The sequence below is a fragment of the Lachnellula hyalina genome (assembly GCF_007821495.1).
Source record: "Lachnellula hyalina strain CBS 185.66 chromosome Unknown contig00027, whole genome shotgun sequence".
Lineage (NCBI taxonomy): Eukaryota > Fungi > Ascomycota > Leotiomycetes > Helotiales > Lachnaceae > Lachnellula > Lachnellula hyalina.
The window spans coordinates 141,185-155,947 of NW_022157141.1; the positions used below are offsets into that span (position 1 = coordinate 141,185).

The 14,763-nt window shown below is 47.6% G+C and overlaps 5 protein-coding genes across 5 annotated transcripts; 3 read left to right on the plus strand and 2 right to left on the minus strand.

Annotated features, from left to right (window-relative positions):
* Positions 1–2,433: 2,433 nt before the first annotated feature.
* On the minus strand, positions 2,434–4,589 carry YPL109C (ABC1 family protein, mitochondrial; the record flags this gene model as incomplete). The annotated part of the gene is made up of 3 exons (XM_031147383.1): positions 2,434–2,478; positions 2,533–4,002; positions 4,047–4,589. The coding sequence occupies 3 exons, from the start codon at positions 4,587–4,589 to the stop codon at positions 2,434–2,436; spliced, it is 2,058 nt and encodes a 685-aa protein (XP_031007501.1).
* Positions 4,590–5,122: 533 nt separating this feature from the next.
* Positions 5,123–6,177, plus strand: cyt-2 (Cytochrome c heme lyase; the record flags this gene model as incomplete). The annotated part of the gene is made up of 3 exons (XM_031147384.1): positions 5,123–5,212; positions 5,264–5,865; positions 5,931–6,177. 3 exons carry the CDS (start codon positions 5,123–5,125, stop codon positions 6,175–6,177), a joined length of 939 nt encoding a protein of 312 aa, XP_031007486.1.
* Positions 6,178–7,249: 1,072 nt separating this feature from the next.
* Positions 7,250–8,524, plus strand: LHYA1_G002408 (uncharacterized protein; the record flags this gene model as incomplete). The annotated part of the gene is made up of 4 exons (XM_031147385.1): positions 7,250–7,872; positions 7,955–8,028; positions 8,106–8,375; positions 8,502–8,524. The coding sequence occupies 4 exons, from the start codon at positions 7,250–7,252 to the stop codon at positions 8,522–8,524; spliced, it is 990 nt and encodes a 329-aa protein (XP_031007499.1).
* Positions 8,525–9,264: 740 nt separating this feature from the next.
* YUC1 (putative indole-3-pyruvate monooxygenase) lies at positions 9,265–11,259 on the minus strand (the record flags this gene model as incomplete). The annotated part of the gene is made up of 3 exons (XM_031147386.1): positions 9,265–10,374; positions 10,424–10,563; positions 10,611–11,259. The coding sequence occupies 3 exons, from the start codon at positions 11,257–11,259 to the stop codon at positions 9,265–9,267; spliced, it is 1,899 nt and encodes a 632-aa protein (XP_031007500.1).
* A 1,514-nt stretch (positions 11,260–12,773) lies between these two features.
* On the plus strand, positions 12,774–14,645 carry LHYA1_G002410 (uncharacterized protein; the record flags this gene model as incomplete). The annotated part of the gene is made up of 5 exons (XM_031147387.1): positions 12,774–13,056; positions 13,118–13,555; positions 13,605–13,731; positions 13,784–14,099; positions 14,160–14,645. The coding sequence occupies 5 exons, from the start codon at positions 12,774–12,776 to the stop codon at positions 14,643–14,645; spliced, it is 1,650 nt and encodes a 549-aa protein (XP_031007464.1).
* Positions 14,646–14,763: the final 118 nt, after the last annotated feature.

Below are 14,763 nucleotides of genomic sequence, written 5' to 3' on the forward strand. Positions count from 1 at the left end.
CAGCTAGAAGTGCCAGAACATCCACATCCGCTCATGATGACGGTATTGGGTATTGATTGGTGGTTATGGGTATTTAAAAAGTGTAGGTATGTATTTGGTTTGATGTTTGTCTTGAATTGTTGATGTAGAGAAAGAGACAGACAGATGGAACGGAAAGAAAGGCTGTCTTTATATCCCAAATTCCATACCCGGAGTAAACCCTTCTCCACCACAGCGTCCAATCACAGCGTGCGTTGTTTGTGCGGTTTTGAGGGTTTTGTGCGGTTTGCGGCTGCTGCGCGGTTTGTGCGTTGATCTGTTTGGAGTTAGTGGGGTGGGCTAGTACTGTAGGTACGAGTAATGAGGCGAATATGAAACAAAGAGAGTGAGACCAGAGTGGCAAATAGTGGCATTACGAAGTATACGCTGACTAATAAGTAAACATGACAACTTCTCATTCTTTGCCCCCTAGTGCGATGGTGGGAATATTGAAAACTGTTAGTTAGGATTGTAGTATCATTCTATGGCATCGAATCTTTGGTTATCATTTATATCCTCGCTCTTCTTATCAATAAATACTACACGATAGTATCGTCTACAAACAATTCCCATATCGTATTCCCGCCATTTACAAGTCACGCAAAAACTATTTGTTTAACTCCAATTCTAACCTCACGCCACCACTCTTTCACGCGTATATATATCCAGCATGCAACCCCATTCAAATAGAAGCCAAACAGTCATGTATATAGGGACCATAAAAAATGTTATAAAAACCTCTAAATCAGGCACTCTACCAAGTACGGGAAATCAACGCTACCTACCTCAAAGCAACCACCCATATTCATCAATCAACGAAACACAGCGCGTATAAATCCATCCCCATCCTCCCTCTTACCCTTTAAACCCCCTATCGCAAACCCCTTCCCATCCCCTAGCTTCGCACGTGCACCCCCCTCCCCCCTCTCCTTCACCTCCTCAACCCCACACATCCAGCTATCGTGCAAACAGCCGGGGCCCTTACAAGTCTCATTCCTCCTATCCCCTTCGAACGAGCCATGCAGTTAACACACACTCCCATGCCCTCGATGCTCCACTGCAACAGGAACAGGACCAAGCTCAGCGCGGAGTGTAGGGTTACCGCGGCTGCGAGTGCGATGGTCTGCTAGGCGAGCTTTGGAGAAAGCAACCGCTGCCGCTGCCGCCGTGTTGATAGCATGTCTCCATTTCCACTTCCCTATCCGTGCTCTATCGTCTCCGGCAAACGTCTGCGTCTGCGTCTGCGTCATCTCCACAGGCCTCTCCGTACTATCATACGACACAGCCTTGAATACCTCCCACTGCGCCTCGAGCTCCACAAGCCCCTCCCTCAGGCAGCGCGTCGAAGCAGGGGCCAGGTGTTTCTCGTTGTTCCAGTTCCAGTAATATGAAATAGAGAGGAGGAGCAGGCCGGCGAGGATGAGCAGGATGGCGAGGACGAGGAATGTGAGGGAGGCGGTGGGGGGGAGCGAATTGGTGCTGGAGGTGATGGAAGAGGTGGAGGAGGTGGTGAAAAGGAGGGCCAGGGAGATCAGCAGGCAGAGCAGGCCGAGGGAGGAGATGGTTAGGGCGATGATGGATGGACTAGGACCTGTACCTGTACCTGGTGGTGGGGTGAATGGGTTGCGTGATCTCGATATCAGTTTGAGGGACTCCGGATCTTGGAGATGGAAGTTGAAATGGGGGGGTTGAGAGGAGGTTGTGGGGATGCGAGCTCGAGGGGGCTTGGTGAGCGTGGGAGGGAGCAGATTCGTGGATACGAGAGAGAGGTCTATGGAGTAGACAGACGAGGCATAGCCGGCCACGTCTGGTGCTGGGTCGTGAGTCATGAGTTTGAGCGGCTGGTGAGAACTGCTCGAGTGCGGGAGATTGTCTTTAGGGACTTGGTTGGGCTGTCTATACGACCAGGTATGCGTGGGTGATAAATCAAAGCGTTGTGACATCGGATTTGTGGTTGTGTTTTTGGTTCCGTGACTCGTGAAAGGAGGATGGATGTGAGAGATGCTTTGCCTTCTCATTCACTGTAGATTGGATGCTTGTGGCAGAAAGAGAACTATGCTATGCATAATAGAAATCAATATACGGCGAAAGCGGCTTGAACAGCAAATAAGTCCAACTTCGACGAGAGTCCCTGCACATAGAGTGGAAGAAATGAATGAGGCGTGAAGTACCTTGTCTCCATGATAATTCGGGTCCTTGGGAACGGGTTCGTCCAAAAAAAAGGGTCAGTTATGACATGGGCATGGCTCACGTGTGACGAACAAGCAGTGACAAATGATTCACGCAAAGAAATAATGTCAACTTCGAGATGCAACTTACACCATAGCGACTTCTTGAACAAGGATCTATTCTCTTTTCTAAGTCGAGTTGCTTCGTGTATCTAACCAAACGCCGTTCATACCATCCATTACCTATCTATACATTCGGCGAGAGCTGATCATACTTTACACATCTCTCAACCTGCAATTATTAGTACGAGACTTTTGATAAAAGAGAGGGAAAGGGGAAACTCACACTCTCAATACTAGCCTGCAAAAACTTCCTTGCCTCCAACCCCGCCCATACCTTCAACATTGAAAAGTCACCCTGTCTCAACATCCCACCCCCACTCTGAGCCCCCAACTGCCTCAGTATCGGCAGCGCACTACTCAGCAAATCAATATCCGGATTCAAACTCCTCCCTATGCCCTCGAGCAGTAGGATACTAATAACAACATTGACAAAATCGCCCTCCATTCTCACATGATGTCCTCTAACCATTCCCAACACCTCATTAAGAATATCCCCAATCTTCATATTCCCCAACGCTAATGTGCGACTCTTGACGCCAAGAACAAGATGTTGCATCTTAAGCGCGAATATTTCTTCGTCGATTACAGCGTCTGGTTGCCGGCAACGCTCGCACATTAGATGCCCTGCTTTGTAGCCGTCGAATTCGGCGATTGCTTTGAACAAGTCTAGGAAATTGCGGCGGTTCGTTGCATTAAGCTCAGTGACCAGTCCAGTGTCTATAAATATCAATTGAGGACGGAAACCTTCCTTGTCGATTTTGGCGAGTTCGAGCTCCCATGCCTTCTTGTCTCTTCCTTTCCGGTAAGGACGGAGGCGTGCGAGAACCTGTTCTGTTACGTCGGGCTGCGCTTGTGGGTCTTCGTGTTGATGGGATTTGGAGAATGAAAGGTTCGGGTGGGCGGATTGGTAGAAGCGGACCATGATGTTTCCAGGGTGGAGATCGGCATGTACGAAGTTGTCGAGTAATAACATACGCAGAAACGCGTCTAGACCCTCATTGGCTATTTCCGCTTGGAATATACCACCCCCGTTTTCCATAAAGTCAGCCAAAGGAATCCCCTGTGCAAATTCCTCGACTAGGACTTGTCGCGTAGTGAAGTCCGTATAAGGATAGGGAAACCAGGCTGTGGTACGCTCTTTGAAGTTCCTGCGGAATATGGTAAGGTTTGCGGCTTCAATGCGGAGATCGAGTTGTAGGCGCATCATTTCACCGAATTGTTCAACTTCATCAGGAAGGGATAGCCACTCCATTGTTGGGAGGGCGTTTATCACTGAAGCAAAAAAGGCCATGATTCGTAAGTCTCGGCGGATCATATGCTCTATACCTGGATGTAAAACCTTTATGGCAACGAATGAGGATGGAACTCGGTGAGGGGTACTCTTTATCAGTGTATCGACATTTTTCCGGACTTGCTTCCGTAGATTGTGGACATCTTCCTCGTCTAGATCTGTAGGCGCAGTGAGGTCAGGCTTTAGTTTGGCACGGTATACTTGTGCAATGGCCCCAACTCCTAACGGTTTCGTCTCGAATTCCTCGAATATATCTTCGAAGGGACGGCCTTCAAATGCTTTTCGTATGGTTTTCTTGGTCTCATGTAGAGAATGAGCGGGAGCATTGGAGTGAAGTTGGGACATGACCTCGCACATTTGAGTGGGGAAGATATCTGTCCGAGAAGCTGCCCATTGTCCAAGCTGGGGAGGGTTAGCAGTGGTGGAAGCAGAGGATGAGATCCTACCTTGATGAAAGCTGGTCCAGCACGCTCCATTGACTTTACAAGAAACCGGTACCACCACAGCGTGCCAGATCTCTCGTTGTCCCTTTCCTTGTTCCTGCTTCCTATCCAGATTACAGGTACCGTCATCATAACCGGGATGAAGATGACCGCCAGATGTAGGAACCGCGTCCCAGTACACAGAGGCTCCCACAAATACACGTCCACATAGTAGATGATACTATCTCGTATGCGCCGTATGCCACGAACATCATCTTTCACCTCCTTCTTGATCTCATCCCTCGACGCCGCTAGCATTCGCCCCTCGGCCGTATGTTCCGTACCGTCATTATCCTTCTCCGAAAGCTGCACAAACGCAATTGGACTCAATGCCACCGCGGCAGCAAGTACCAATCCTTCGCGGCCAGGTGGTGGTCGAAAATGCCTCCATCCCCGACTATATGTTTGTTTTGTCGCGACCTGGATACCGCGGCATTGAAGGAAAGGTCGGGCTCGGGGAAGGGATTGACGGAGGCATGTTCGGCCTAAGATCAATGCTGCCCCCATATTCCCAACTGTATTGGAATATTATTGCGGGCACAAATGCTACCGTTGCTCCATTTGGGGGGTGGTGAGCAATACCAAGTTGTTTTGGTGTAAACTGACTTCTTGAAGCTTGTGAAAGTTGCTTTGGATTTAGTGACGTCAAGGATCCCAGTTTATAAACACTAAGACATGCATGCAGATTGTCTCAAATGCGGAGAAATAGCTTTGAAGTCTAAAAGAGGAAAAAATGAAGTCTTGGCCATTTGTACATATCAATTATCAATATATATTAATGTAGGTATGTACTTTGCTAGCGTGAGTGGTAAGGCTATGAAAAGGGGGGCAAGGAAGAACCCGGTGAACGGAAAAAGCCGTCAAAGTGGCAGAAAAAGAAAATCCACCGAGGATCATCGCCTCTCCTCTTTCTACTTGTATAAACCACTACAATCTACAATCATCAGAAAACGCCACCTCAACATCAAACAACTCAACTTGAAAACGCCCTTCTTCTCTTCATTTATACAGTATTAGATTTACTGCTTACCACGGTCGCCATGGGTTGGTTTTGGGCCGATTCTGATGTCTCCATTATCAATGCCAGAAGCGCACCTCATGCGATCCCCAGTGGCAATGCTTCACCTCCAGTAAGTATTGTTTCTCCAGAGAACCAGAACAAACTCCTAACACTCCTCTAGCCAGCATGTCCTATGCACAAGAGCAACGACACCGTCGCTAAACCTCCAACACCTCCCGCCGAATCCGCTTGTCCGTATACGCCAACAGACGTCTCCAAGACCAGCGATACAAAATCGCTGTCCAAATACTCCAAATATAATCCCCTAAACTACATGTTCTCCGACATCTCCCAAGAGCGCGCCAAGAACCAAACCGTAACCCTTCCCACGGAGCGCGAACCATCTACAATCCCAAGGGGCACCGGAGAAGGAAACTGGGAGTACCCATCACCGCAGCAGATGTACAATGCATTATTACGGAAAGGCTATACGGATACTGATGCTACAGCCGTAGAGAGTATGGTTTCTGTGCATAATTTCCTGAACGAGGGCGCATGGGCTGAGATTGTGGAATGGGAGCGCAGATTCGGCAAGGGCTTGGGCAAAGGATGGGACATCTGTAAGAAGGGAGAAGCGGCATCAATGGCAGGCGCGGATATTGGTGCGAATGAGGATGAGGTTGCGCAGCCCAAGCTGATTAGGTTTATGGGAAGGCCGAAAGAGATGACGCCCAAGGCCGCTATGATACAAGTTATGGGATGGATCTATCCTAGTGCTTTCGGGTAAGTGCACTTCATCTGCTACTGAAGTGGATGGATTTTTTGGGATTATGCTAACTTGTGAAAAGCACCGAACCTCCATTTGATCGCCACGACTGGTTCGTACAGAGAGAAGTCAAGGGCCAGAAGAAGGAAATTAGATACGTGATCGACTATTACTCGGCCCCTCCTGAGCCGACTGGCGAGCCCGTCTTCTACCTGGATGTCAGACCGGCTGTTACACCTACACAAGCCGTGGAGAGGATGATGCGTTGGGGAGGCGATGTCTGGTATCGAGCTTCTGGTGCGGCTGTAAGGGACTCTGGAAGTAATTAAACGGGGTACGGTTGTATTTCTCTTGCTTTAAGCGTTTTCTACATGGCGCAAAGGGAAGGAAGGTGGTTCGGGGCTTTCACAATCTTTGGCCAAAGATTTGTTGTTTGAAGTCCAGTTTCTTCTATGACGCTTCTCTACTCCACTCTACGTCCAGTTGTAATAAATTCATGATACCTTGTCACTTACTTTTGCGAAGTCTCTTCTTTTTCTTCTCTCAATTGAAAATGACTTAGTATTCTCGTGCCTTCACGATAAGCTAAAAGCTGCTGAAGCTCACCTCCACTTCTAAAGTAACCCTTCGGTTCAACAATGGGCAATCATCTCTTCTCACCTTGAAAAACGATTCTCGACAATGCACCTCCACCCTTCATCTCCGAGTGGAAATTCATACAATACGGCGTAAGTATCATTCAGCCCTTCCTTCGTTAGGCAGGTGGGGATAGGTGGGCAGAGGATGAGGGGCTGGGATCAGATGATTTTTAGGATGAGGGAAATTGAGATGCCGCAGGGCGTGGTGTCTGCCTGGGGCCAAGAATCCAGATACACAAGTTACCTGTATGCTCGTCTGGCCATCTGGCTGCCGGCAGATTGGGTCACCTGAATTAATGAGGAAGGGAAAGCGAAAGCGAAGTGGTGGGAAGAATAAATGAGCGTTGTTGATGAGTTTATGTCGGGGGGTGGGTTGGAGTGGAGTGGAAGGAGATTATATCGAGTTTAGGTGTATATCTTCAGCCGCCCCAACAAGCTTTCATTATGATATTCATGAAAAGGACAATACTAAATAATTGCGCCCTGAATTCCACTATATTTTCAATTCTCTGCCCTCAATACCTGATAATACAATAGCATTAGGCTTTCATGTATGCCTGATTAGGGCGCTGGCGCCCCTGATTAGGTGGGCCGTGCTTACAGCCTCAAGAATAGAAGCCCACATCCCATGTATGACTCTTCTGGGTTCACGCCTTTTGCTTGCTAATTCCAGCACATATAAAGGCGTTCATTCCCTCCTACATGAGAATCTCACGACAGAATCATATATATATTGGTACATGTTTACTCCCAAATAACCAAAATGGAGATAATTATCAGAGACGACCTCTCACCCCCTGATGAAGTCCTCGAGGCTTTAGCGCACCACATGCCCTACTCCCTCCCAACATCACGGCGCATACAATTCATGAACACCAGCGCAGGACGCCAAACAGCATACTCACACATCCTATCTACATTCGCCGCCTCCAAACCGACATCCACATCTACTTCATCCCCGACCCCAGCCCCAGAATTCCTCATCGCCTACCTAGATTTCTCACGCGGTCCCAACGCAGAAATGTGGCTCTACTCCTCCATCGAGCACCCCACGATCCCCAGCTCGGCCGCCGTATGCGAGGCGCAACTGCTAGCTCTGCTAACACACGTTGCGGGCCTCGAACAAGAATATGTAAATTCAAATTCCGCTTCCGCGCCGCGGGCAAACCAGGGGAACATGTTAATCGCCAGTCTGCATGTGAAGGTCTGGGGATTGCTGAAGAAGCACTCGCTGGTTAAGATGCAGAGTCCGGAACACTTGAAGTTTTTGTTCAAGGTGGCGAATTTACCGGCAGTGAGAGAGCTGCCTGAGGGGCTGGTGTGGGCGTCTGTGAGAGCAGAGGATATCCCGCTTGTGTTGTCGCGGACTGCGATTCCTTATAAAGCGTACGTTGGTCCGAGTCCTGCTTCTTTTTAATGGATAGAAGACAATGGGTTGGGATGATGGACTGACATGACAGTGGTGTAGGGAGTTGATGAAGGCGCTCCCCAGCGTCGCTATTCAAACAAGCGCTGGCGTACCAATCGCATGGGCATTTCTAGGTATATTATGTTTCCTCCCTGTTCTCTATTGTAATTCTCTTGACTCATGGAACTAACGTTATGCCTGGTATAAAAAGGTCCAGATGGATCACTGAAAACGCTACACTGCGAGGTTAGCAAACCAAGCACTCCCCCGTACCGTAAGCGCACTATACTAACCCAAACCTACCACCAGGAAGAGTACCGGGGACGCGGACTAGCGAAAGCAGTTTCCGTGAAGCTACTCCGTGACCGAGCCGTGGATCTGGTGCAGGACGGCTGGTATCATGCTGATGTGGCGGTGGAGAATCTGCAGAGTCAGGGGGTGTGTAGGAGTTTAAAGGGGACTGTTGAATGGTCGGTTTATTGTACGTTTGTTTATTTAATTTCATTTCATTTCACTTACTCTCCCTGACCTCTGCTGCTCAATTACTCCGCACGGAGTTTATTGACAGACTATGGAACTGATACTAACACATGTATGACATGCATAGATGCTTGGATCCGTATATCCTAGATCACGCACAGACGAGAGATGCCCTAGTCTACTTCATTCTCAAGCTGTCTCTAAAACCTCATGTCTCCCAGGAGAAAACACTTCCAGAATTCCTTTCAGCTAATCGTATTTCCTTCTTCCCTTTCTTACTCAGATCGATAAGAGCTAGCACTGAGCCTAGTCACCTGGTCTCAATAACTGCTTTTCACCGTACTATATTACAGAATAGATAGATTCTTTTACTTAAAATCAGATCTGATCTCTAGAAATAAGTATCCTTACGTACAAGAAGAGAAAAGTCTTACTTTCAAAGGCTGGGATGGAAGAAAGGCTATGCTGGCGCTTTATATAACCAAACTGATGGCAGCGGCAACTAGTGCCAGTCCCTTCACTTGCATCCCAGGAGGTTGAAGATTTTGGTGATAGGTGGCAATGTAATTAATGCAGCAAAATGTATGGGGAGTGTTTCAACTACTCACTTTGTGTATTCGGTGGACTGAAAGGTATTGGATACTATGGCAGTAATCTATACTATAACTATACTGTGCCTGTGAAAGGAAATTAAGACAAGAGGACGATTTTCCTTGCCTAATGACTATATTAGTATGAAATGCCTATGGCTATACTCCTAAGCGGGGTAGGCGCACTTTTCAATCCACACACGAGTTGAAAAAGCAAAGAAATAGGTATCTATAGTATTGTAAAACAGCGCACAGAAAATGTAACGCAGGCCTAAGTCATTAACCACCAGAAGACTCCATCTAACGATCATTATACTCGCAAATGCCCTCCTCAAGTGCCTTGATCTGCAACGCAATCATCCGAGACCAATATCTACAAAGCGCCAAGTTCCCACCAAAGAACCAGAAGCCAGGATGGCCAGTCTTTTGCCAGATAGTCCTCATCTCACCATTTTCCTCAAAGCCCCACACATCCTTAACCTGATCTGCCAACTCGTCGCCGAATATACTTCTCGCCTGGGTTCGCATATTCTTATAGCCAGTAGCAAACACAATCTCGTCGGCAGATAGCTCGGTGCCATCGCCGAATTTCATCCCATTAGGCAAGATTTCCACGATTTCTTGCCCTTGCTTGATTTTGATATCGCCGTCAATGATAAGTTGAGATGCACCGACATCGATATAGTATCCTCCGCCACGCTGGAAGTATTTCATAAACAGACCAGCACCGTCGGGGCCTTGATCGATTTTGAAGCCTGATTTTTCGAGACCGGCAAGGAGTTTTTCGTCATGCTTGTTCTGGGCGGCTGTTACATCTTGGTGGATTGATTTCAGGACGGAAGATGGGATGCTCCAGCATACTACGTCGGCGTCTTCGACAGGTGGGCCTTGCTCATCGTAAAGTCCCGCAAGTCCAATCTCGAGAATTGCCTTGGAGGAGATGACACATGTAGACGATCGCTGGATCATGGTAACGTCGTAACCTTTTTCGAAGAAGTCTTGCGCGATGTCGTGTCCTGAGTTGCAGCACCCGACCACTATTGCCTTCTTACCTTTTCCTTCCATCTTGGCACCCGAAAACTCCGAGGAGTGGCACAGTCGATCGCCTTTGAAACTTGAAATTCCGGGGATATGAGAGGGAAAGTTCTTCTCGCCAGAGTGACCAGTAGCTTGGATGATATGTTTGGGGTGGAGGACACGAGTCTCGACGATTCCGGGCTCCTTACACCTCTCGAGAACAACATCCCAGCGTTTCTTTGTTGTATCCCATTTCGAGGATTTGACGGTGGTGCTCATCCAAACATTTAGCTCGAGCAATTGGGCGTAGGTCTCGAAGAAACCGGCAAGCTTGTCTTTAGGCGTGAAAATGGGCCAATGGGGAGGGAAATGTATGTAGGGTATGTGGTCATACTTTAAGAGTTAGAATGTGAAGATTGTAAGACGAAGATGTAGATCTTACCCAAACGGGGTCATGTAGCACAAGCTGGTGATATCTGTTCCGCCAATTATCTCCAACTCGCTCGTTGCGGTCAACGATCAGTGTACTAACTTCCAGCATCTTCAGGCGCGCGGCAGGAGTAAGACCACCTTGGCCAGCACCTTGATCGTGTAAGTATCTCCAGGAAGGATTCACAGAATTCACCTACCAAGAATCAAGACTGTCGGGTCATCCTTTTCAAAGTTCTCATCTTCAAGACGTCGTTCTCGCCAATTCTTTCGTCCCGGCTGTCCACCATGCGCTACACCCTCGGGTCTGCGCCCATACGTAGTCTCCTCATGCCCCTTGATCTCCCTCATTGAAGTGAAAAGCGTAAACGCCTTCAACCTCCCGTTTTGCAGGACCAATCTCGCGACACCTAATCCACGTCCAACATCTGAATCAGTAGTCAAGAATGTCTGAATACCTTGAATCTTGCCTTGTCCATCGAATCCCATAATGACCGGCTTTCTGAAATCACTGCTCTTGTCGATCTCAACGTTCCTCAATCTGCAGCCTTTCTTAAGGAAGTTTTTCATAGCTTCCGGGCCTTTGAATGTGTTGCAGCCCCAAGCCAAGCACATATGATCACGCCAGTATGCCTCGGGTAGGAAGAGGTCGGAAAGAGCCTCGAATCCGGGAGTTTGAATTGCTTTGTTAAAAGATTTGACCCATTCTGCTGTTGATTCTTCGACGTTTTCTGGCTTGGTTGTTTTGATTTTAGAAACATCAGCAACGTGAATATTGACAGAGCCGGGTTCGACGCGTTGGTAAGATGGAACAGTCTGGGTCATGGGTTGGCTCGCTGTAGCAGCCATGTTTGCTGATTTTGCTCTTGGGGATTTGCAAATTGTTCTTTGATAAATCGGTAATTGAGGTCCTCCGTGCTCTTATAAACCCTGCCCAAGTACGAAATTGGGTTTCTGGGGCTGCGAATGGAAACCGTGGATGGTAATGAAAGTGATTCGAGCAAAGTTGAGGCGGATAGAAGAACGTGGAGAACTGGGGACGGTATGGAGATGAGATGCGGGGCTGAGATGCCTTCCGAGTAGCGTGGTGACAATTGGCGGGAAGGTGCGACCATAGATCGGAAACATTGTCTTGGACTGCGTCACTGCATGGTGCGAAAATCTCACTTGGATTGTGGAATTACTTCCGTTCTCAAGTGCCTCGCTCCTTTCAAAAATTTTGAATAGCCCACAAAACATGGGACATTATTACTACGGCCTAAAGATATAGGACATGTCATTGTGAAGGAGAAAACGGGAAGTGAAAGGAGCTGAAAACTAACGATAGCTTGATACGAGTAATGTAAGGCAAAGAATATTCTAGACCTGCTCTCGGTATATCTGATACATTTGGATTTATATCTTGGATGAAGCCATACTCATACAAGAAACATATTGTGAGTGAAGTGCTTGCTTGTGATGCACTCGGTTAAGCCCCTATCCTGGTTGAGAGGGGGTAAATTGTTAGCACCAGTACCTAAGGATGGGAAGGGAAAGGTAGAGATAATTCTTAGTCAGCAACACAATAATCCCCACTATTTCGGCCCGCCATGAAACTCTCACTAGCACACCACCAACTTGAATTCTTTCATTGATAATGTATAGATATATACTCACATTCTTTAGCACTCGCGATGCCCGAAGATGCTGGCGGAATAGAAGGACGTGGATCTAGTCCTATCAGGAGAAGCCGTCAAGCTTGTGTAAATTGCCGGTAACGTGTCCAGCGTCCCATATCACGACACACACACTAACTAGATCAGCCGCAAGAAATCCAAATGCCCAGGCGAGAAGCCTCAATGCTCGATGTGCAAGAGATTGGATCAAACCTGCACTTATGAAGCCTTTGAGCCTCCGAGTCGCAAGCGTCGCAGATCCGACGTCCGGCCTGCATTGCCAGGGGATGAAGTGGGAGCTTCTACTCCATCTCCTAAAACCCGTGAACTAATAGCCGAATAGGTTTCTCGGAGATTTGGGACTATTGAGCAAAAGTTGGAAGAGCTGGTAGCTTCTGTGCAGTATGCTTTCTTGTGTTGGTATTAAGTCACGTGCTAAGGTTGTAATAGGAAGAGTACTCCAGCCTCTGGCATCTCTGCACCTTCTACTCAGCCCAATTTCCCCAATGTGTATGGATCATCGAATGCAACCACGAATACAACCAATTCTAGGGGGAGAGAACCTTTACAAATTTCAAGGTCGCAGCCGGGAACAGCTCCGCAGTCAGTGTTTTCTCTTCAAACCCCCAGAAATTTGATTTTTCTGACGAGTCTAGATCACCTGGTCCTGGGATACTGCCATCAAACGTTATTGAAGATGGAATCGACATGTACTTTGAGCACTTTCATGCTCAGCCTTACGCCTTGCTGTGTCAAGCAACTACAACTAGGGCGACAGCTTCGATCAGTCCAGTCGTCCTCAACCCAATGTTGGCTCTTAGTATTCGTTGCTCCTCGCACCCATTTTGGACAGACCCATCGAAACTCAACAGCTGGTTGCAGTATCTGACGGACCGAGCTTGGAAAGACCTACTGCAGCTGTATGGAGATGGCGATACAGGGCTGCAGTACCTGCAAGGCCTATGCCTCTTAGCACAGGTTGATTTCGCCGGTATGTGCAAACTTTATACTATGAATCTCTACATCGGTTTTTCTAATCTTCCTTATTGTAGATGGTCGTGTGAGGAGAGCCCACTCTCAACTCTCGTTAGGCATCAGAATCGCCCAGTCATCTGGATATTTGACTGACGCGGTCCTTAATGATACTGAAACGGAAGAAATGGTACGTTGTACTTGGACATTATTCATGCTCGACAGGACCTTCAGCATCACCCGTCTTGTATCACCGGCACTGCCATACCAACACTTTCAACTGCGCAAGCCAATTTCAGAAGGACGGCTATCACGTGAAGCGACAGGCCAAAAGGCGACCACGAATGAACCAGCAGCTGGTGATCAAGATTTAGGCGCCCTGATCATTGGTGTTTATTCTATCTGGGACGATGTATTGAAGTACGTCTTCCAAACCTCCAGCGACAACACAATGCCGCCTTGGCAGCCTGGGTCTGAACTTGCAACTATCGAATATAGATTTGCTGATTTTGAGCCACGTAAGCCTCCGTAACTACTAGAATGGATGAAGCTAATTATATTCCATAGAATTTTCTACCCATCGATATCGTGAAGTTGACTTTCCTCGACAGGCCATCAACAAACCAGGTTTACGACCATATTTCGCATCTTGGCTTTGTTTTCAACTTACCTACATGTCAATCCAATGTTTAGTGTACGCGAAACTTCTATGCCCCCACTCCAACTTCTTCTCTAACCGATCATAGGCACCACCCCTTCATCATGTTCATTAAGCTCCAGCACGTGATCAGAAAAGTCCCTCCAAGTTTCCTCCAGAAGTCATACAAGAGTTCTCTCATCCATTCGAGATGGATTATCAGATTCTTAGATGAGATGGATGAAGCTAGAATGATGCTTTACGATCCGTTTATTGGGTTTCTCGCCGCCATTGCGGCGACTATCCAACTCGAGCATACTTTGAGCAAGCATTCGGACATTGCAACCGCCGCGAGACTCAGCTTTCGAAATGCTATAAGATTTCTAAGAAAACTTGCAAAGTACTGGAATAGTATTCAAGAATTGGTATGTCACTTGATATTGATAGTTTTTTGGGGGGAATGATATGCTAATTTCCATTGACAGCTTGGAATTGTTGAGGAGCTAGCCGCAAGACTTAGCAATCGACGCACTCTTTATTATTCTCAGGACGACTACGATGGGATCTTACCGGCAGTTGAGACCGAAAGGGTCGGTCTTGCAGAAGATGATGCGACGCTGATGTGGAAGGTGTTCGATTATGCATCCATGTCTGCTTCAAAAAGCAATCGTATTTCCGATATAGTCAGCAAAGCAAGCGATCTTGACCAGGCCGAGCACCTTCCTCTTGCTCAAAATCAACCACCCATAATCCCAAATGCTCCGACCTCACAACAATTCGTCCAGAACCCATATGCAAATTCTTTGAACGGCGGGTTTCAAGATATGCAGATCCCGCCTTTAGAGGAGAATTTGGGCCTTCCAAACCCCCCTAAGTTTGACGAATTGCCAGAGGATTGGGCATTTACGATTGATGACTGGACATTGTTTGGAGCACCAGGCTCTACGTATTTCTACAACAACGGCGCGTGATCTAAATCTCGCACATCGATGAAGTGTTGATTCTTTCGTAGACTACTCAGAGCGGTAAGCTCTCCTGTCTATTCACAAGATCTTCTCGACAGTTGTTCGTAAGGTATTAAATATTACA